We start from the raw sequence: 21,862 nt of genomic DNA on the forward strand, positions 1-21,862 counted from the left end.
CATTCCTTATTTTGGCCTAAATTTAGTTGATACTACTGTACATTTCTTGTTGGATCATATTTTTTTGGACTCGTGCCACAAAAGGAGTTGCTTCCTTCAATTATCTTGGATGAGGTGAGGTCACCTGCTGAAATCGGATGTCAAGGTCAAAGGTAAGAGGCTCTCTTGGGTTGCAGACAGGAGGGATGGTATACTCCAGGCTGGGAGGAGATGTACAAGGAATCAGCTTCACTGTGTACGTGCCAGAGTAGTCTCGCACCTGAAAGGGGATTCATGTCCTGTTAAAAATTGGTTTTAGAAATGGAAGAAACAATTGAACTGCTCTTTTGGGATCAAAATGCTTCCTTACGGCAAAATCTGAGACAAACATCCACTGTTGTATGGGCTGGTTGTAGGTTGGTTCACTCCTCACAAGACTGAGGTTAAAGGTCAAACCAGAGTGGTCCGGACACATGACCATGGAGGTTAGAGCTGAAGCTAGTGAAAATTGCATCGATTATGCAGATAATCAGTAAAAAAAATCATGCATTTTAAACACTGAATAATGAAATAGCTTGAAATCTATTGTGACATTTAGACTAGCAATACAATGTTTTGTTTTGGAAAATGAGGTATTAAATTTAACCCTCCTCTATGCTAAATATTTGTTCTCTTCTTTCTTTCACTTTTAAAGTTTATGGAAAATATAAAGACTTACTTTTAAGAGGAATTTCAAATTTTAGATAATTCAGCAATGAACACACCTCCACATTACAGTGTAACATACCTGGATGTGCAAAGACATACAGGCCTCTGAATCGAGCCTCAGTTCGGAAGTTGACTACAAGCCGTCCCTGGTCATTTATACGCATGCTAGTTGGGTACAGTGCACCTGCAGGCACAGTTTTAAATCGGCTTGTTAAACAACACTGATTTTCATCCATATACTAATTCATGAAAATATAACAGAGTTTGAAGTATTCTCTTAAAATGTACCTTGTAGTTCTGCCTCTGGTGGGCTACCAATACCATCCCTCCATAAGATGGCAGTGTCGTACACAAATGTGAGCTTCAGCTCAGACTGCAGATCAAAGTGCTGCCATCCCCCTGCTCCCACCGGCGAGTGGAAGACATACGACACATGAAGGGGGACTCGCAGTGTCACATAGGACTGGACCAGGTTCAAAACCTGTGTCAGAGCAAAAATGAAAGCATTAAGTCTTATTAACGTAAAAGCAACCAAAAAAACGTGTGCCATTTGTTAGGATATGAAGGAAACTATTCTTTTATGGCCGATACAAGTAAGATCAGCTTTCAATACTGTACAATATAGTGCTGCTTTATGGCTGCATACTGACCCAGTAATTACAGAGCACAATACTGCCCATAGTATTACTACAAGTAGGCATTGTAAGTTTTTGTTTTGCTCAAAAATTTCATACTTTCAGTGTGTGACTCAATGAAATATATTGCTGTTTTTACCTAAAATCAGAGTCAAAAATGTGAAAAGGCATGTGTTGGGCACAGAGTACTTTATTTATTTATTCATTTTAAAGAGCTATCCTAAATGGGCGACTGGTGAAAGTCCTCACCGGGACTCCTCTCTGGTATCTGCACTTTCCTCTGACCTGCAAGATGTTCCTGCCTGCACTGGCTCTGAGTACATGTGGAGACGTGCTTCTGCCTCTGGGCGCTGGGAGCTCAGGCAAATGATTTACAGAATGGCCTTCTGACACAACCTGCTGGGCCTTAATAGATTCCTGTGGTCCTGTTAAGCTGTGACATGACACTGGCCCCGGCCTGCTGAGTCTTCCCTCCCACTTAGACGAACACTTGGGTCACAGGTTGCCCACAAAGACTTGTTCTTCCTCAATTGATCCTGTCTCAAGGATCCTGAAACCGAATGTGTGATGTTGAAGCCTGTTCATCTACATATCGTCTTGTGCTTTGTTCATGAGTAACCATAGCAACAAAATCTACATACAGAACGGTACATGATCTGAATGTATATCATTTCCCCCTGTCATGGAAAGGTTAAAGTAACACGAATTGAGTCATTATTTCTAGATGTGTGCTATTAAACATTTATTTACAATCAAAATCCTTCTTTTCCTTCATAACTCAGTCTTCTGTTTCAGCATTATACCTCACACGTCTGTGCTGTTGTGAGAGCTTTCTTTCTTCGCCTTCTGCATGGACTCTAACTCAGGTCTGCATTCGCTCTGCTCTGCTACCATATTGCATTCAGTGTCAGCAGTCAACATGTGAAGCGAAGAAGACGCGGTCCATGATATTCAAGATGCCGAACCGGTTACATCACGCAGATGGGTCCACCCTAACCCTCACCTACTGGCTGGGTTGGGGGTCAGGTTTGGAGGCAGTGGTTATGGAGATTGGCCTGACTTGGTTGAAATTTTACTGGAGACTGGCAACAGATCTCGTCACAGTTAAGTTGGAAGCTGTAAGAGATTCCCGATTCCACTGAACTACTATTAGAGCAGAGTCCGATCGTGACTGTTTTTTAGTCAGGGTCCATCGGCTGGCACGAGGTTGTGCCTCTCATCTGTGCTCTCTCAGTATGTTTGCATATAGTAAACATCAGTCAGGCACACATCGTCCATTCATTCATCCCAGAGGTCATTTAGCAGGTGTGATGCTGTGGATTGTGTAATATCATCATATAACAACAACACAACAATATAAAAATAGAGTTTGATTAAATCTTGTAAATGCACTAAATCATGTAAATATCAGCAAAACCTCATATCTCTACTCTGTATACAATGTGAAGGAAGTTTTGCATACAGCAGAGCAATAAAGATAAAAGTAAACAGTGGAGAAGCTGTTCTGTCTGACTTAATCAGAAGTAAACAGCTCAGTAGAATGTCTTCAAATGATTTATTACATTTCCTGACTTTTTTGGAAATACAAGGTTTTTATCAAACAGCTAGAATATACATTAAAAAAATTCTGACCTCAAGGGATTAATATTATGGTTGTAAATTGAAGTTTATATTACTGGCACCAGCCTGCTAACTTGTCTAGTCATGTCCACTATTGCCACATTTACATCATGTGGCTACAGGCAGTAGGTGTTGTGGAAGACTGTTATTACCAGGCTGATACTGCTGTTGTTAAATACACTGTAGTGCTGCAGGGATTTAAGCACTAATCGCCAGTCGGAAATGGAGCAGACATTTCCACCTCCTTTAGCAAAATTAATTAGCAACATATCAACTCTGATGAATGCAAATATTACAGGCTGTGAGGAATGTGTGCCAGGTTTTGCACTGTATATCTCCACACATCACAGATGCAGTAATAATGTGCACATGGCAACAGCAACAGGTTATTGACTTGTTTCCTTGACAAGAAAAATAACTGTGTTAAAGGAGGAAAGGCGTCGGGTTAGTCATTACTAAAGATGTTAACACAAGTCTCCAGACTATTGGATGACTCCTGCTATTCAAATTACCAACTAGCCCAGCTTGGTTTTAATATACTTGTAAATAATTCATTAGTATCTATAATCCTGCATGACATTTGAGTAAAAATTTAAAAGTCTTGTTAAATGACAAAGCAGACCAGTAACTGCTGAGTGCACATTCCTGTTCTCAAGTCACTACGCCGCTTTACTGACCTCACTCACACATTTAGAGATGACAAGCGGGGTCAGAGGTGACCTGAAGCCCAAAGGTGGGGCAGCTTACCTGTCCATCAGTCCCGATGTTACCTCCACAGTCACTGAGCAGCTCTGACATGTCATAGTAGTTGGTGAATTCCCACAAACACGCCTCCAGGTTGAGGTTTCTATAGAATCGTAGTGTGCTGGAACCCCTAAGGGTAGTGCTGTATTGGTAAGGTGCTGTCTCGCCAATTACTTCTGGATTTTTGGTGGCGTCAGTGAGGAAGCCATAGCGAGTCTTGACTTCAGAATAGTCCAATAAATTGGAGCAGCGATGGTTGCCAACGCGGGTACCATCTGGGCTCAGTGTGAGCTCAAAATTAGACAAGGCCCGGGTAGACACTACAGGCAGCATACCTGGGAAAGGATAAGAGAGTAGCAGTTATTTTAGAGCAGGAAAGTTAGATTATCCATTGAGGAAAAACTAACTGAGGTAGTTTCTTATTCAAAGAATTTGGTAGATGAGCGACACGGGAAACCAAAATTCATTTCCCCATCTTAAGACGGGATCAATGGAGCAACTGCTGTGTATCCTGATATTTTAATTAGGCAAGTGTTGTTTTTGCTGATAAAACCATGCTATTATGTACCATCAATATGAGGCATGGTGACAGTCAGCTTGACGAGGTTGGGGTGCTCAATATCTTCTGCTCCAGTGTAACGCAGCTTGGCAGAGAAAGGCTCGGCCCCCACTGTGCCCACAACACGAGGCTGGCACATTCCTGCAACCGAACAAACAACAAACAAACACCAGAGAGCACAAAAAAATCTGTCAATTTTCAATTTTCTGTGTGAGCAAGGACAGCAAGCACTTCAGTGGGAAAGCAAAATGCAGCCGGCTCTTTCTTATGAGACAAAAACACTGAAACAGATGAATGAGCTCCGCTCACCCTCATCCATGCTGATGGGTACTATGGGGCTACTGAGCTCCAGACCTTCATCGCCATTGGTGTTCACAGCCCTTGCAGCACACTGGACCCTGGAACCAGCCTGGAAGTAGACTGAATCCAGAGTGATAAGCTTGGAGGAGGTGAAGAAGGTATCAAAGTCAACTTCCCTCATAGGGCTGGTGACACCATCTTGGCCTGAGGGGGCACTGACAAGCCAACGGTAATGAGTCAGGGTGTTGTTGATGTTCTCGCTTATACAGATGGAGCCTGTTTTGTCATAGTCGGGATACTTGGGGTTACAAGCCTAGAAGGTAAACAGAAATTATCCCTGTCAGTGAAATCCATACTAAAATCCCTGCTACAAAGACAAAGTCATTCTTTATAGTGCTGATGAGCCCCTGAGGAAGCTGATTATTGACCAAACTATGTGCATCTGTTGAAATCTCTACCGTCTCATTACGAGTATTTAACTATTCACAGCAATACTTTTGATAAAAAATCTTTACTTTAATTTTGTAAACAGCTAAAAAAAAGTGCCTTGTATGTTCGTTTATTATCTGTTTGGACATACAGTTACACAAATGACAGGGTATCCAGCCACAGGGAGAGAGTCTCTGTTCCTGTCGATATCATCATAATGCAGCAGAGAAACCACTCTGGGCACTGAGGGGAAGGTGACATCTGCCATGCTGTTGGTCTCTTCAATATAAATTATGACTTTGGTCATCTGTTGACAAACAAGGAATGGTGATTAATAGGATTTTAAAGTTGATAGTTATCTTGATAATTTGACAACTGAATTATATAATTTGTCTTAATTTTCACCTGTGTGTCTGCAACCATGTTCTCATCAGGCTTCAAGTGCACAGTGAGCGCCTCCCTCATTTCTCTCACACCATCATATAATATCTCCACCTCCACATAGTGCTCTGTGTCTCCTTCTCTGAACACAATTTCTGTTCAGAAAAATGACATTTCATGAATTATTCTTCAGGGCATTTCAGATTGTCTCTGTCCTGATAAAAGTCTTGCAACACTCACCCTCAGATATGGGATGGTAGTCTTCACCAGAGGTAGCAGATCCGTCTTTGGTGTGAACTCGGACAACAGAAACTTTAGAGGTGTCCCCAACTCGCAGGACTGGGATTTTCACGATAGATACTTGGCCACTTTGCTTTGGTTCATGCACACTGAATTTGGTCCCCCCAAACCTAATAATGGCCCCTAAGGAAGCATGGTATAGAGTTTAAATCTTTCATGTGTTCCAGAATGTTACTGTACACTGTAACAGCACAACATGTCATTGTGTACAGCTATTGTGTGTGGAACCTTAAAAAAATTGATGCTTTCCAGCAGTGATTCAAAAGAACATGCTATACTCAAGTGCTTTAAAGGGAAGTTGTTGTTGTTTTTTTTAACTTAAATAATTCTGAACTTATATCATCAAATAGCCGCTGTGCTTAAAAAATTGAAATATTGAATAACAACACATCACTTACTGTCGGCATCATCTTTTATCTTGATAAGTGTTTCATTCTGTACCCCGACAGATGCTCCAAACGGAGATTCGCTTTTTGGGCTACCCAGCACAAGACGCAGCTCTTCTTCCTCTTCATGTTCCGTGTCATCAACTAGCACTAGAACACAAGGCTTCTCAACATCTCCTGGGAGAAAGTCAGAGAAATATATTTTCAACAAGATGTCCTTAAGATTTATTCATTTCTTTAAAAAAACAAAAAAAAATTATGACAAAAATTAAGAACAAAGTTACACTAGGTTTTACTACCTGGTAAGAAGGTGATGATGGAGGCATCTGTGTTGGGCCTCTCATTAAAATCCATCATGACCTGGGCCGTTCCCTGCCTGCTGTAGCAGCGAACAGTGGACTTGTAGCTGATGTCACCACTGCGGTATACAATAGCTGACACCTGCCCAGAGTTCTCATTGCCCACATACACAGTATCACGAAACTGAACCTTTGGCACTAGAAAAACACAAACCAATAAAAATAAACAAACAGTACCATTCAAACACCACAAATCCCTAAATGTCAACATCTGAATAAAATTCAGCTACAATTTTCACTCACAGTCTGAAACAGAGTCATTGATGAGGATTGTAGCCTTGCTTGGTTCCCCAAGGATCCCATTCATGGGCATCTGGAGCACCAGTTCAAACTTCTCAGGCCCCTCCAGCACCGGATGGCCCAGATCATCAAGGACGGTAACACGAAATGTCTGCATGTTAACTCCTGGTGCGAAGTCCAGATTCCGACTGATCCCCACATAATCCACACCAGCTGCTCCACAACACATTATAAGTCAAACATTTTCAAAGAAGTGAGTGTTTGTTCAGTGTACACTCACTTCCCAATTGATTATGTACCCAAGATAAATGCAGTCCAGCGGCAATAACCTCTCCATAAAGATTCTAAACTTTTTCTTTTTTTCTTTTTCTACTTTAATTGTCATTTTAATGTTGTTAATGTGTGGTGCAGATGCAAGTTTCCCTGAAATTTTGTCAGTTCTAACTCGTGTAAAAAGCTTAGAAGAAATATTAGTGACGCCACTTAATCAAACCAGAACCAATCAACAGCATCACAAATTACAGCCTTAAACCTTAGGCCATAAACTCACACCTCTGTCAAACAGATTCAATAAAAACATTGAACTTTGACATCTCACCGCTGTATTATACTGTATCAATTCTTAAGTAGGTAGGGAAATGATACTGCACAAAGTGGCTGCAGTATTAATCTTATTTTGACAGTATTTTTCATGTTACTTCATGTTTCATTTATGACTGTCAGGCTGCAAGCAAGATGAAAGGATATGTGCATGCTAACATCTCATGGCTGTTAGCACTGCGTGTGTGAAGGAATGCTGATGGAAACTGGATAGCTCCAGGAGTGCAAACGGGTTATTCATTTGCCATTCTTTTGAATGGGTATGGAGACCTCACCCTTTACCCACAAGCTTTTCTCATGTAACCTACTTTGACCTACTTATATGTGTTCAGTACATGTGGGTTTGTATTTCTACCATGTTGCATATGATAAGATAATTTTTTTTTTTTTTTAAGGTCATGATACAGGCAGGAGAATCTATGCAAGGGGGAGAGCACTGCCTGAGGGCAGAAGGTAATATAGACTGTGGGGAAAGCTTATCGAGAGAGCAACCGGAATTGAAGTCTAAACGCTTACCTGCGTGCAGAACAATAAGAGTGCATTCCTAAAGCTCCTTCCTCACTCAAACTGCCATTTTCTCATAAAATGGTGTATATTCCTGAGTTTTCTAACCTAAAACAATGTTTACATTCCCCAGGTCATCTATCCCACATATCCAGTATTAACATTTCCTTGGACTCTTGAGCTTAGGAAAACAAAGAGTGACAGGCTGACGACTTAAGACTATTGTTTTCTGTGGTTTATATTTATCTAAGCGCTAACTAGGTAAAGCTGTCAGAGAAAGATTGCTTGCAGGGACACAATACCCTCAGCCGAGACAGGATCCGTCTTTCTGGAACGCACTGTGACGGTTGCTGCTTTGGAAAGATCAGTCCCTGTTCTCCACACCTGCACCTCCACAAAGCCATCGCTCTCATCCACATGGTAGTCTGTGTTTCCAAAGTAGAAGACTGGGGCTGGCAAGAACAAAAGAGAGAAACATTAAGGTGAAGAGCACAGGAGGATACAATCCATAAATATTCTTAGCTGTTGCACAACAGGATATTTGAATGCCTGGTGTAAGTGCACAACTGAATCTGTAATAGGTCACATACTCAGCAGGAATACCTTTAATTAAGGAGGAAATGTTTCCATTGAAACATAAACAGGCCTGTAATTGTAGCCCTTAAATAGCAATTTCTCACATCCTACAACAAGACAAGGTTGTTTTTTTTTTTGGGGGGGGGGGGGGGGATTCTACATGCATTACAAAACAAAAGGCAACATAAAGGCAGACCTGAATCTCCTGGTTTGGTCTGGTAAGCCTGCTTTTTACAGTGATGGGACTGAGAGGCAGACAGGAGGCCTGACAGGAGGTCTGGGGGATGTAGAGCTTGATGCGCCAGCCCGGGCCTGCCTGACTGCAATTAGTGTTTCTATGATCTCAGATTCCACTGCAGCCAAATTCACCCACTGTTACTCTATTTAACCCTTTCAGAGCCAGCTTACTTTCAACAATGCACAACATGTCATTTAGTCCTCCTGCTGGAGAAATGATTGCTCAAGGGTCTCGACCTCTGCACTGAGCTACTGTAACACTCTTAGTACTGGCAACACATTGAGACTGCAAATGAGCTCCAGGGACTCAGCTGTAGTCCATCATGACAATCCAGAAAAGAAAATATTTAGTTATGCATGTATATCATTGGTTAAATGCATTATTTTTATTACAGGGTCCTACTAACCTGCAAAACCTTATGCTTTCTAGAGAAACTGTGACCAAATAATGAATAAATTAAATGAATGGCCATGGGCAGAGTTGCAGTCTCCATGACAATGAAACTTAGCACCGACAAAACGGTACTTAAGTGTTTCTCGTCACACAGTTTGAGGTAAAAAGGAAATTGGGGATGCAGAACTAAGGGATAAATGTATTGAACAAAAACAAGTCAATACTGCTGTAACATCCATGATTATCAAATTAAACCAAGATTAATTGTGCAAAACAATCAACCTTCAACAGCGCTGCCAGGCACAATTACTAATCAGAAAAAAATCACTGTTAATCATTCAGTCTCAGATGGTATTGCATATTTTGATCCAGTGTGCCTTGGCAGTAGCAACCCACAGGATGAGACAGGTTCTCAAAGGGAGATAGTCTTTTAGGCTAAGCTTTAGTATTTGTGGTACAGAGAGCTACCATCTGTGTGACTGAAATAATATTACCCTTAAGTGCAAGCAAAGGACCAACACCGTGCTTCAATCTGTCCTGAGAGCTCAGCCAGGACAATGAGTGCTGCATCAAGAGGCTGGCAGCTGCCAGAATTTCTTCCCACAGAGAAACAAAGATGGTTTTGGCTGCCTGCACCTTGTCCCCAGTAATCAGATCTACTAGCCTGCGGTTGGCAGCCAGGAACTCAGGCCCTGTTGTACTTGTCCAGTAATCAGATAAGGTTTGCGCAGCAGACAAACAGTGAGCTTCAAAGGGCTACGGCCCATTAACTGAAAGGTAAACCGCTGGCTCCATCAGCCCAGCCAGCAGCAGCCTCTTACACCATGCGGCAAATCTTAAATTACTAAAATGCAAATGGAGATAATCCAGATTTAGACCGACCTATGTAAAATTATGTAAATTGTAAAAACTTTCATGTATTCAAAACAACAAATGCTCCCCATAAATCGGATCATATTTCATATAGGTATCACAAGCAAATTCAATTGTTAAATGATACTTTGATGAAAAACATTAATTTTTCAGCTCACAAATAGATGTCTTGAGGGTGCGTATTTTTCCCCTACTGCATCCCTTCTTTGTGAGTCCAGCATACAGTTAGAGCAAGTCACATTTTATCTCAAATAAACAACAAGTGTTTGTGGATTAGTGGCATAGCATATTGTTAGTAATGATTCGCCAATAGCTTCAAGCTAAATATAAATGGCTGGCTCTTTCCACATTCTGGACTCACAAAGCAGTGGTGGAAAAAAAACACCATAATTATGAGCTCAAGACACTTATTTAGAAGTACTTGAAACGCAAAACACTTTTTGGACAGTGTGAAAAACTGAAAAAAAATGATCAAACCACCTCTACATGCTACACTCTTGGAAAATTACAAATACAAAGCCAGATATAAAAACATCTTTCATATGTTAATTTCTCCATTCAATTTCTTATGAGATATGCCAGCATAACAGTCACACAAAGGGATTATGTATTCAGTTGTATATGTGAGAACATGAAATACAGAAGGCATCCCTGAGGGGACTGTTGCAGTGGAACAGAGTACTCGAATTCACTTGAACTTAGCATGACATTCCCACAGTGCTAAGTGGCTTCTCTGATAGTGAGATTGAATTCCTCTGCCCACTGTGTGCTTGACAAACCTCTTTCCAGCAGCAAAAGTATATAACAGCAGCTCAATATTCAGTGCATAATTGTCTTCCAGTATGAGTGCCACAGAGATACACTTGAATTTTCAAAGCAAGCTCTGGATTGAGAGTCTTTATGCTGTTGATTCGGGTCAGCATCTCTCAACTGAAGTGCTTGAGACATCTGTTTATATCTGAATGAGCAGGAATCCAGGTGAGAAATAATAACAGTGTTCCTTCGATTCATCCCCATCCAGGGTATGTTGCACTCACAAGACCGGCCCATAATCATACCTTCAGAGCAAGAGCAAAATTTACAGGCAACTGACTCTAAACACACGAGTCAAGTCCTGCAGTACAAGCATTCTCACGTCTTGCAGCCCAGACCAACAAAACATGTTGCCGGATACAGAGTCAATATCAAACAGCAATTACCTCTGCAAGAAAAGACATGCCTCTCTGTCTAAACCCATCTCAGGGAAAACCTGAGTGGAAACTGTAAGGATGTGGCTAATTTATGTGCAGATGGTCTGCCACTGGGAAAATAGCAGATGTTCAAAGGACAGCTTTCAATGCGTGCAGCTGTAGAGTACGTGGGCTTCTTGTAAACTTTAGAGTTTCCAATGCAGAGTTGACACGAGAGCAAAATTTGTACAGAAAAAACATCATTATAACAATTCATTTTCCCGTTATAAACTGTTAAAGTGAAACCTCACCAAAAACCAACAATTTGTTTATCAACTACTCTCTATTAGATGTCTTGCAATCACAAAGTTCTTTTTTTTCCCCCTGTGTGACTTCTTAGTGAATTTTGAACTCAGAAAACACAAAGGGCTAGATGCTACAGGAGACCTAAGATTACCAAAGTCTTACAATAGAAAAAGTACATCTAAAATCTTTTAAATGCATTGTCCATTGTAGTCCAAGTCTTCTTTGTCCAGTCATCTGCTCAATACCTCACAAGAACTTGATTTGAGCTGAAGACTCACTAATACACTAAGTGTGACTATAAATTAATTCAAAATGCCAAATCCCAGCTGGGTTCACCGGCTAGGCCTCTGCCACCTGGAAATTCACTGCTATCAAGTTACAACTGAATGGGTGAGAAAGTGGAACCAGAACTCTTTTATTTTGATAGTTTTTGATTTAAATCAAAGTGTTTGTGCAGGCAATTAGATAAAGGAGACTTGGATTATACTGGATGATATGAAACGGCAAGAGGAAATCCTAGGCTCTTTCATTTTGTAAAAGTATAAAAATCCTTTATTGAGGTGGCTTGGTCACGTTTAAACCTTTAAAAAAAAAAACTCATGCATTTTGGCAATCATGTTTGACTCCCTGATGACGGCTTGATTGCCGAAACGCATCTGAATATTTTAAAGGTTCAAATATGACCAAGCTACTACAATAAAGGCTTTTTAAACTTTTGTTAAATGAGAGTGCCTTGGAGTTCCTCTTGCTGTTTCATCTTAAGTTTCCCATCCAACTAGCAGGAGGCTAGTGTGTGACTTTTGGATGACGGGGACACACAGAAATTGTGGCTACTTGTGCTACACATGGTTAAAAAAAAAAACTGTACACTGCAAACAAAATGCAACAATCTGTAAAACTATTGTAAGATCAATGCAAATATTGTTTGCAATAACCGTTTTAAATGACTCCAGTCAATCAAATTTGAGTAAAAATCCTACTATCCTATAATGCTGTTCCAAGAGCAGATGACCTGCTACACACAGGGAGTAGGTAATGTTATTAGCTAAGGTTATTGTGTTGGCCTGGCATCTGTATATCCAGAAGCACAGCAGGAGATAACAACAAAAACAATCACTCAGTAACATATTGTATTAGTTAGGAAAGGTTCTCGAGATAATGAGAACTGCAGCAATTCAATGAGCTTCTATCTCAGTGGGGACTCTACCCCAGAAGGTAACTCACAACTGTTATCTTCCCAGCAGCTAAAAGATTTCAGAACTTCTCCTTGACCGAAACTTCAGTTACATGTGATGTCAAATACTGATAATATCAAGACTGTTGGTGGCAAAAACAAAAAACTCTTTGTGGATGCAGACAATTGATCCATAGGATTACATTACTGTTTCGATTTCCAGTTTTTCATTTTTGGTCCCTATCAATCATTTGAACCATCCATATGGGAAAATGCAACCAAGGCTGAAATATACTGAAATTATCATTTAAAACTGAATTTGGCTGGGACACCATAAAGGACAGAGTAGACATTAAGGGACAAACTTCATAAGCTTCCATTGTGGCTTAGTGGTGCATATTATTTATAAAAGAAAACCCAATAATACAATTCCAAAGAAGCCCCCCTTATTCTTTTTATAAAGGCACACACTAAGACCTCCACTGAGTTAAACATATTAGTTTTTTGACTGTTAACTGCAACATTATAACACGTTATTTCTTGGTCTTTCTGCGTTCCTCCACACTTTCATGAGTTTTAATCTTTCTGATGAAAATAACAACGAAGGATTCAAAAAATGCCTCCTGTGTGGAGGTGTTATCACAATAAATACTATAAGGACATAATTGTGTAACATTTGATACTAACTCCTAAATATATCTGTACTATATATTTACTACCCATTTATCATCAGTGTTTAGGAAAGGTAAGATTGAGCTGTGACAGATCCAAAATGCACACAGCCATTTCGTGGGTTAGTTTGCTGCGGGCAATGCAGTAAATCAAGAAGCAGGAGTATTTTCTTGTAATACTGGATTTGCTTACAATATTTGCAGTAATAAATTTAAGTATATTTTGTAGTTATTTTCCATTTTTGTTTAAGGTCACTTTCCATCAAAGCTCTTTAGGAATATCTCCTGTCAAGCACAAGAGGATTCTGCAGGTTTTCATTCCAAACAAATCACAATTTAATTAAAGTTTCATTGCAGGTGAAGGTGCACTAATTAGTGAAATAAATGCTTTAATTTGAATGAAAACATGTCTTTCTCTCCATAGTATGGGCCTACAATGCTGGTTATTGGTGCAGAAAACTTCAACTCATTTGAGAGTAAAAGCTATTAACATTCTCTGTTTAGACTTCCACAAATTACCATCAAACACTTGGCAGACTATATGAGCTCCACCTCCCACTGCACTTGTGTGATTTCTGGTACGTGCCTATACCCATAGGTGGCCACCCCTGCACAAAGCAGGGAGTGTGTACATTGGTGCCTTGTGGTTTCTAATTTCATCAAATTGTGCTTCTCTATAGTGCTTGCCACCATACATTCTCTACTTGTCAGTTGTGCAGGATTCTATCCATGTAATTAAAGCTCTTCAAGGAGCCTCAGCACAAACATCGTACAGGCGCGGACGGGTGTGCCAGGCGCTGACACCCTTCTCAAATGTACATGTAAAGCTACTCCTACAAAAGGAAATGAAAAGGAAAGATGTCATGCCCCATTTAACCTCCTTTAATACAATATACTGTGGTGGAGTTAAATAAAAGCAACCTGGATTAAAAATATCAATTCAATACTGAGGATATTGGCAGCTTGCAGGTACAGTGACCGCTGTACACATTCTAGCACAACAGGTCAGGCCTCCTTGTCAGCACATCCACCTTCCGTAATGATGGTTTCATGAATGCAAGTCCAGTGCAAGACTGCTTGTCAATGCCTATGAGGTCCACAGTCCACATTCTGACAAAAAAAAGCAAAAAAACAACAACCCCAAAACAAAAAAAAAGATCTTCTCTTCCTCTGACTGGCTCTAACCACAGTCTGTGTCATTCCAAATGCCTGAAAGCACCACCCAATCAGAGGCAGAGTAGGGCTGAGGGAAGGTTATCAAGGAATGCATACCCATCAGTGCACTCAGTAGGCCTATTACCATTTCCCTCCGACTTGGAAAAAAATTAAGGCCCCTTTTGCTCACATATAGATAAATGGTTAAAATAATCTCACCCCACTGCTGCACTTCAGCTGAAGACAGAGCTGTTACTGCCAAAACTGCAAGAGCTCCGGTTCTGTGTCTAACAGAGCTTGCATTAATGTTAGCAGTGCTATCCTAGCTGCTGGTGGCACTAGCGCCATCAATGGTGATAGAGGAGGTATATAGAAGGGGGGTAATGTTTCAGGGTGTACAGGACTTGTTTGGAAACCAGTGCTCTATTCAATGCAGGTTACACTAGGAAGGACAGCTGGATTGGAAATGAAATGCCACTCTATCTCCTGCTGCCTTTCTACCCTGTTTGCCTCTGATTGATATACCATTAACTTCACCATCAGTGCTCAAGCTATGTCCATTATCACCGCTTTTAAGCAGCTTTGACGAGGTGACACCATCTTCTTTCTCCTTCTTTTTACATTGCATTTATTTAATGGAATCTGGTAGCAAACACCTCCAGCACCTAATTAAGATTCGGAGGTGTTGCTGCACACTTCGTACATGCATTGCGTGTGTGCGTCTTTGTGTGTGATCAGATGTCAGGTACTTGTGATGTATTATTATAATGAGACAATTTGTCAGACAAAAGCATCAGGGGTAATTTCTATGTCACACTCATAGTCTTGAAAAGAGACAGAATCAAAAGAGAACAATGAAATGCATACACGTTTATATAAAATAAGGCTGTACTGTGGCTCTGACAACTATGCAGGCCTCTTTTGAATTTTTTTTTGACAACTGATATGTGCAAGATTTTTTTCACTCTGTCACAAGCCCGAGCCAAAGAAAACATGACTGCTGATAAATAAACTGATTATTAATGCAGTTTGTCATCTGAGAGGAGTTAATCCTATTACGCACATTTTCCTTCTCTGTGTGGTAATTCATTGAGGACCTCTAATGATGGTGAAGACATACCATGAAAGCAATTCACATCTGCAGAGAAAAATATATTTCAGTTCTCATTACAGTAAATCCTGACTTCAACTTTCAGGATACAAAAAAAAAAAAAAAAAAAATCACTAGTAACACATTTCTTTGTGATGCAGGCTGAATGCCATCATGACGAGCCACTAAAACCTGTGTGTCTCAGCAGCTGTCTTGTCAGTCTGGAGTCAATACTCAGGAGCAGAGGGGGTCAAAAGGCCGTTTGCTGTCTATCTCAGGTTACACCGGATGCTGCTACAGTAAGAAAACATTCCATTCACTTTCCTCGCCCTAACTCAAGCAGGTTAAACAAATCCACTTGAAGTGTGTCTATCTCAAATTACACAAGAGGAAAAAGGGATAATCTATTACTACACAACAACAATATCTGAGACCTTCCTGCTTTAGATGTGTTTGGCAGGTAGATTGGTTTGCTATGGATTGTCAAAACACCTGAGATGAGATTTAAGATGACCAAGATGAAAATAATAGACATTCTCTTTGGACAAAGAGGGATCATTCAGGGTCCAGCTCATACTAAGAAAGTCCCCCATGAAAATGGGATAGTGTAAGTAGTAGTAGTAGTAATAGTAGTAGTGTTGGTAGTAGTAGTAGTAGTAAGTAGTGTTGGGTCTTGACAAGACGGATAAGAAATTAATGATATCTCTACTGTTACCATGTATTCATGTTTGAGGAAGATAAAGTCAAATGTGGTCCATGAATTACATTCTATAAAAGTCATTCCTGACTTTTTTCTGGTCAGAAGAAAGACCTAGCACTTTCCAAAGAAATTCTTTTGTTAATCTCAGGTCTTAGGGGTAGCTAAGGTTCACACAGCAGGTCAAGGTAAGCAGGGCTGCTAAACCATTCACTCATATGTTGCAAGACTGTGCATCATTAAATGACAATGCCAACATCCTCAAGTGGATCTGAAGGCTCTGCTCCCTCATGTCGGACAACTATCAAACTATCAAATTGTATGTGCATGTGCAAAAAATGAAAATAAAATTATCACTTGTTCTACATCAAAGGTATTATAACGTACTGTTGTGTAAACCTTCACACATACCCGATACAGATGATGATTTGCGTGTGATTCCCCAAAATGTGGTTTGTGCACAAAGAGTGTGGGCAACACAGGCCAAGTTGCCATTCACATTGTCTTTCCTGGGGTCAGAATTTGCTGGCTTCCAATCTCAGATATACGTAGAGTACAGCTTTTGAAAATGGTTGGTACAGGAGCCTATAGGGCAACCACTTTAGAGCAGGTTCATGCCCTTGGTGTAGATTTTCACCATAATTTTGATTAATTGAAAACACATAGGCGGCAGTGGTCAGCACTGTCGCCTCATGGCAAGAAGGTTCCAGGTTTGAGTCCTAGCTCGGGCATGGAATCTTTCTGTGTGGAGTCTGCATGTTCTCCCTGTGCCTGCGTGGGTTCTCTCTGGTACTCCGGCTTTCTCCCACAGTCCAAAGACATCAAGAGAGGACGAGGCTGATTTATTCTCTAAATTGACCGTAGGTGTGACTGTGAGTGTGAATGGTTGTCTGTCTCTATGTGTTGGCCCTGTGATGGACTGGTGATCTGTCCAGGATGAACCACGCCTCTCGCCTGAAAGCCGCTGGGATAGGCTCCAGCCCCCCCCCCCCCCCCCCCCACGCGACCCTTAACAGGATAAGCGGAAGAAAATGGATGTATGGATGGATGGATAGATGAAAACACATGTCTTGGGAAAATACATGAAAGATTTGGGGACACATTTCAAAAGTGCATGCTTACCAAAAAGGGGAGTTTGGTAGGTCTTGGCCACAGGGACAGTGCAGGCATTTCCGTGTGAACCAGAAAGGGGTTGGAAGAAGTACAAAGTATGCAGAGAATGTGATAAACTCTCTGTCTTTTAATCCTAACAACGTGCTCCTCACATACTCTTTAAAATGCTGGATTCAACCCAATTATGGTTTTATTATTTCAGAACACGTTTGTTTGGAATTGTTTTGCACAAATAGAATCACCTGAAATGACTCTGCCCATGCTGTTTTAAGAAGTCTAATCACAGTGCAACATCTAGGACCACAATTCAATCAAAATAAGAACAATTGGATTTCAATGAACTTCCTCCTTTGACCTATGAGGTCTGCACCGGGCAACCACATGCCTCACCGGGGGAGATAAGAAATTGGAAATTTCCAGTGACAAGTCAAAGGAGCAATGCGTATGTTAGTTTTTGTGCCTCCACAAAAATACTAAATAAAGCCCTGTGTATTTCAGTGTTACTGAGACAATGTGGGTGTAGAGTAGGCTAGTGATTAGCTACAGGATCAATGCAATACAGATGGAAACAGAAAACAAAAAAAAAAGGAAATGAGTTTCTTTCCAAGTGCAGTATAACAAAAAAAGAATCATGTAAGCTCCACAAGGCAAAGTTGTGCACACAGTGAATGGTATTTTAAAATAGTACGATGGAATGCAGGGAGATTAACTCTGAGTATCCAAGCAGTTTGAGAAGATTACATTGAATCTATACGAAGCAGACCTACCTCAATTACATAAAAAAAAAACACACACACACACACCTTTTCCCAGTGGTCATGATTTTCACACTACTTGAATCAAGAGTGATAACGGAATGCTGATTGAATATTGCATCATAACTTCTTCTTGCTGGGATTTGATTAAAGGAATCACGCTGGGGATTTTTTAATGCATGTGTTGCCTGCCTGCGATCACAGAGTCTGACTTCTCTGCAGTGCTTCAGGAGATAGTTAGAACGATAGAGAACTGAGGAATGGGCATCAGGTGTTAGGGAACAAAGAGGCACCTGGAAGATATGGGAGACTATTAGCCCTGCAGTCTGAGCCTGCAGATATGAGATAAAGATTTTTCCTCCAGGAAAGGTAGAGGCATACACACTCAAATGTTTTGTGGTTGCGAGACAAGCACAAACACACAATGAAAACATACACACACACACACACACACACACACACACACACACGCATGCATATTTCATGAGCACACCAACCTGCTGCCTGCTGGTCTAATGACCTGTGTGAATGTCTCTGCATGTATCAGTTTATGCAGCAAAAAAACCTCAAATTTTTTGAAATACTGCCACTTGTGTTTTTTACATTCTAGCAAATCTCCAACTTCAATGTAAAACCACCATTCATTACATACATAAAGTAAGAGACTGCACAATGAACAGCCCTTTTTGCCATTAGATGATGATTTTCTATTATTTTTCTTGAGGCCTTGATTAGAATTCAAAAAACCTTTGAAGTGAAAAAACAAAACAAAACACAAGAGCCTTGTGATTAAAAAAAACAACTACACCCTATTGTTCTCTGTATTACCTTATTACATTCTATTTGATACTCAATGATTGGTGAAATTAGATCTTACTGTCATCCATATCAGGTATGATCGTGATTCTGGCTGTGGGGAACTCGGAGCCCAGACGACCTCCCATGGGCATGCTGAGGGTGACATTGAAGCTTTCCTCATCTTCATACAGGGAGTCATCGATGATCACAACTCGGCAGGGTTTCTCTACCTCTCCCTTGTCAAAGCGTAGGACGCTGTGATGGTCCTCAGGCCGAGAGATGTAATCAGAGTAAGACAGCACAGTGGTGGGGACTGTGCCAGTGGCTGAAACTGAGCAGATCAAAACAAAATTGAAGGAAACAGCTAAGGAAGGTCATGCTCCAGACTATGGTACTGTACACTATACTTTAACCATAAAAATGTCCTAATTCTGTGAATCAGATTTTTCAAGTTACTATCCCTAGAAAAAAAAATTAAAAACTCACTTGTTCATGGCAGGAGTGCTATTGTATAACTGATAAAGATAGAAATAAAAAACTTCCCTCTGGACCACATTTTACCATCTACAGAAACATACATAATTCTGTTTATTTTTTTCTCTTCAAATTTTCAAGGTTACATCTTCTGACAAATGAACAGCTGCCATCAAGTCAAACCGTGCGTTGTTGTCCTTCCTCTGGTACTTAGGTTCACTTTGCACTTACTTTGATGTGAGGGAATAAAATCCTTTCAAACACTGAGCAGAAAAAATGATGACAATTTGTTAGTGGTTTGTCTCAGTTTTGTGTGTGTGTATGTGTGTGTGTGTGCGCGCGCGTGAGTGTGTGTTACATTCACCATCTACTATGTCAACGTCTGTTGGATCAGCTTCACCCTAAATCCATTCATAGGCAAGTGAGGTGATCATGAAGAATGATAAGTAATGGGATGCACATGAGGCAGATGAGGTCAAATAATGGCATTTTTTTTCCCTGATGCTTGTTATTAGCAGTATTCTGAAAATCTCACAATTTCATCCCAAGTACAGATTTGATTCTGTTCTGATTTATTTTTGCCATCTGACTGTGACAGTAATTTTGTCGTCAATGTCAAACCTGAGTTTTCACCGTGTTAGACTTGGTGCTGTATATAGGATTACAATGAGTTACAGCAAGACTGAAAAAATATCAGTTTTTTTTTTTATGTTTTCATTGATTGATGTTGTATTTGGTAGACACAGAATGCTGATTTCAAATTCACTCCTGCTTATCACCTGAAGAATCATATTTTCCAACAAATAACACATAGTTTTTGACTTGTTTTACCTTGCTGAGTGTAGCAAATGACCATGAGCTCCTGACTGACATCTCCACTCCGACGCACAGGTATAAGTAGCTCTCCAATGTCCTCCTCAATGTTGTACACAGCCGAGGGAATGAATACTGTTGACTCTGTATGAAAGAAAAATCAATCATGGCCAGGTGTGTTGATATTACTTGAGTTGAACAATGTAAGTCAAATCTTATCTGACTTTCTGCTTTCTGCATATGATCGGTTCCCTGGAAAATTGATTGTGATGCATTGAAGGTGAAGTGAAATTAATTATCAGAGATGACGGAGACAGAAAAGCTACAGAACATCAAATCATATGAGACAGTATTTGCAGCCAAAGTCATTAATACGCAGGCTAGCAGCATACACTGGAACCAATGATAGGTCTCATTACAGCTACACTGAAAAAAAAAAAAAAAAAGTTTTCTTATCTGTAGAAACATTGCAACATGGAGTCAGCTCACACTGATACTCAGCAAAGTGCCAAAAAAGACAACACTAGCATTGTTATTTTTATTCATAGAGGAAGTCTATCCTAAATTGCCTGAATAAATTAGCTTAGATTAAAAGTTGTTTAATCTGTTTTCAAGAGTTTTGTACTTGATAGTTTTACTGACAGCTCTCTGTCTCTTTGTCTGCTTCTGTGTACGCTGTGCATGACAATTAAAACCGGGATGAACTCATACCATCACAACCTTAAGAGAAGCTTTGTACTCCACTCATTGAGCATCATGGTCACACACATTAACAAGACCTAAGCAAGCGAATAGGACTTGACCTGTCTAGTTGCATGGGAAGACAGAACTAATTTTCTAACACTCTTCTGTTTCCAGTCTGAGCCGATTTATTCAGTCTAAAAAATATATTTTTTCATGCTTGCACGGTGGCAACCCCTGAGCCATGCAATTTCTCTGCTGAGAAGAAAATAAACAAAATGCATATTTATAAGCCTGCAGAGTTTATTTGACCTTGCAGGGCCAAACTACATTAAATCCTTAGGAATCATAACCAGTATAATGATATGATAATACCCCTGTTCTGTAGGAGGATGTCTATTCAAAGCAGACGTAAACAAGAGTAGAACTTCATATCTTGCAGAAAGATAGCTGACTGATTTGACTGCCCTCTAGAGATGCATGTTTTGTGAAACAAAGTTCTAACTAAACATGTTAATTAGCATAAATTATTGACAGAAAATTCTCCCTTTTTACCCAATGAGGCCCTATGGGATGAAGAGAAGTGTTATCCATATTTATGTTATGCTGTTTCCTATCTCAGATCTATCACAGTCCAGCTGTTTTCAGAAACACTGTTCATCTGTTTCTCTATGTGTATCTCACAAAATTCAAGCAATGACCATTTCTCATGCAAAGGAGGTCAGCTTGGTTAATTCAGTATCCGTTTGACCTTGTTTATCTACGAAAGTGGAAAGAAATACTCCTCTCAGTTTATGTGGACATTTTCATAATCCAGTTGGGTTCAAGACATTCTTTGCTTCTCTCAGTTTTCCATCTTTATGGAAATTAATTTCATATTCATTTTCTATTTTGTGCTGTGATGTCCTAGGCAGGTGGGCAGAAGCAGGCACTTACAATCCCGAAGAGCTAGCAGGTTTATATATTGATTATACTCCCAGTTTACATTCATATTTTCTATATTTGTTTATATTGATTAGATAAGTTTATTTACATATTACCTTTTAGACATGCTCTATTGTTGTCATCCCCTTTGCTGCTATAATACTGGTGATTCCCCCGTTCGTAGATAATAAAGGATTATCTAATCTACATATCACGAG

The 21,862-nt window shown here is 40.2% G+C and overlaps 1 protein-coding gene across 1 annotated transcript in view; it reads right to left on the reverse strand.

Moving 5' to 3' along the window:
* The window catches only part of frem2b (FRAS1 related extracellular matrix 2b), a 54,357-nt gene that overhangs the window by 4,969 nt on the left and 27,526 nt on the right, over positions 1-21,862 (reverse strand). The window contains exons 5-20 of the mRNA XM_086216530.1: positions 20,058-20,183; positions 18,832-19,083; positions 8,047-8,196; positions 6,644-6,853; positions 6,341-6,538; positions 6,054-6,218; positions 5,596-5,778; positions 5,380-5,510; positions 5,126-5,281; positions 4,555-4,858; positions 4,255-4,386; positions 3,690-4,021; positions 976-1,168; positions 767-871; positions 350-477; positions 125-259 (exon numbers count right to left, since the gene is read on the reverse strand). Coding sequence (XP_086072656.1) covers positions 125-259; positions 350-477; positions 767-871; positions 976-1,168; positions 3,690-4,021; positions 4,255-4,386; positions 4,555-4,858; positions 5,126-5,281; positions 5,380-5,510; positions 5,596-5,778; positions 6,054-6,218; positions 6,341-6,538; positions 6,644-6,853; positions 8,047-8,196; positions 18,832-19,083; positions 20,058-20,183 — 2,900 coding nt within the window. The remainder of the gene's footprint in view (positions 1-124; positions 260-349; positions 478-766; positions 872-975; positions 1,169-3,689; positions 4,022-4,254; positions 4,387-4,554; positions 4,859-5,125; positions 5,282-5,379; positions 5,511-5,595; positions 5,779-6,053; positions 6,219-6,340; positions 6,539-6,643; positions 6,854-8,046; positions 8,197-18,831; positions 19,084-20,057; positions 20,184-21,862) is intronic.

This window comes from Aulostomus chinensis, chromosome 10, assembly GCF_037954235.1.
Source record: "Aulostomus chinensis isolate RoL2024-O1b breed Wild chromosome 10, RoL_Achi_v1.0, whole genome shotgun sequence".
NCBI classification, from domain to species: domain Eukaryota; kingdom Metazoa; phylum Chordata; class Actinopteri; order Syngnathiformes; family Aulostomidae; genus Aulostomus; species Aulostomus chinensis.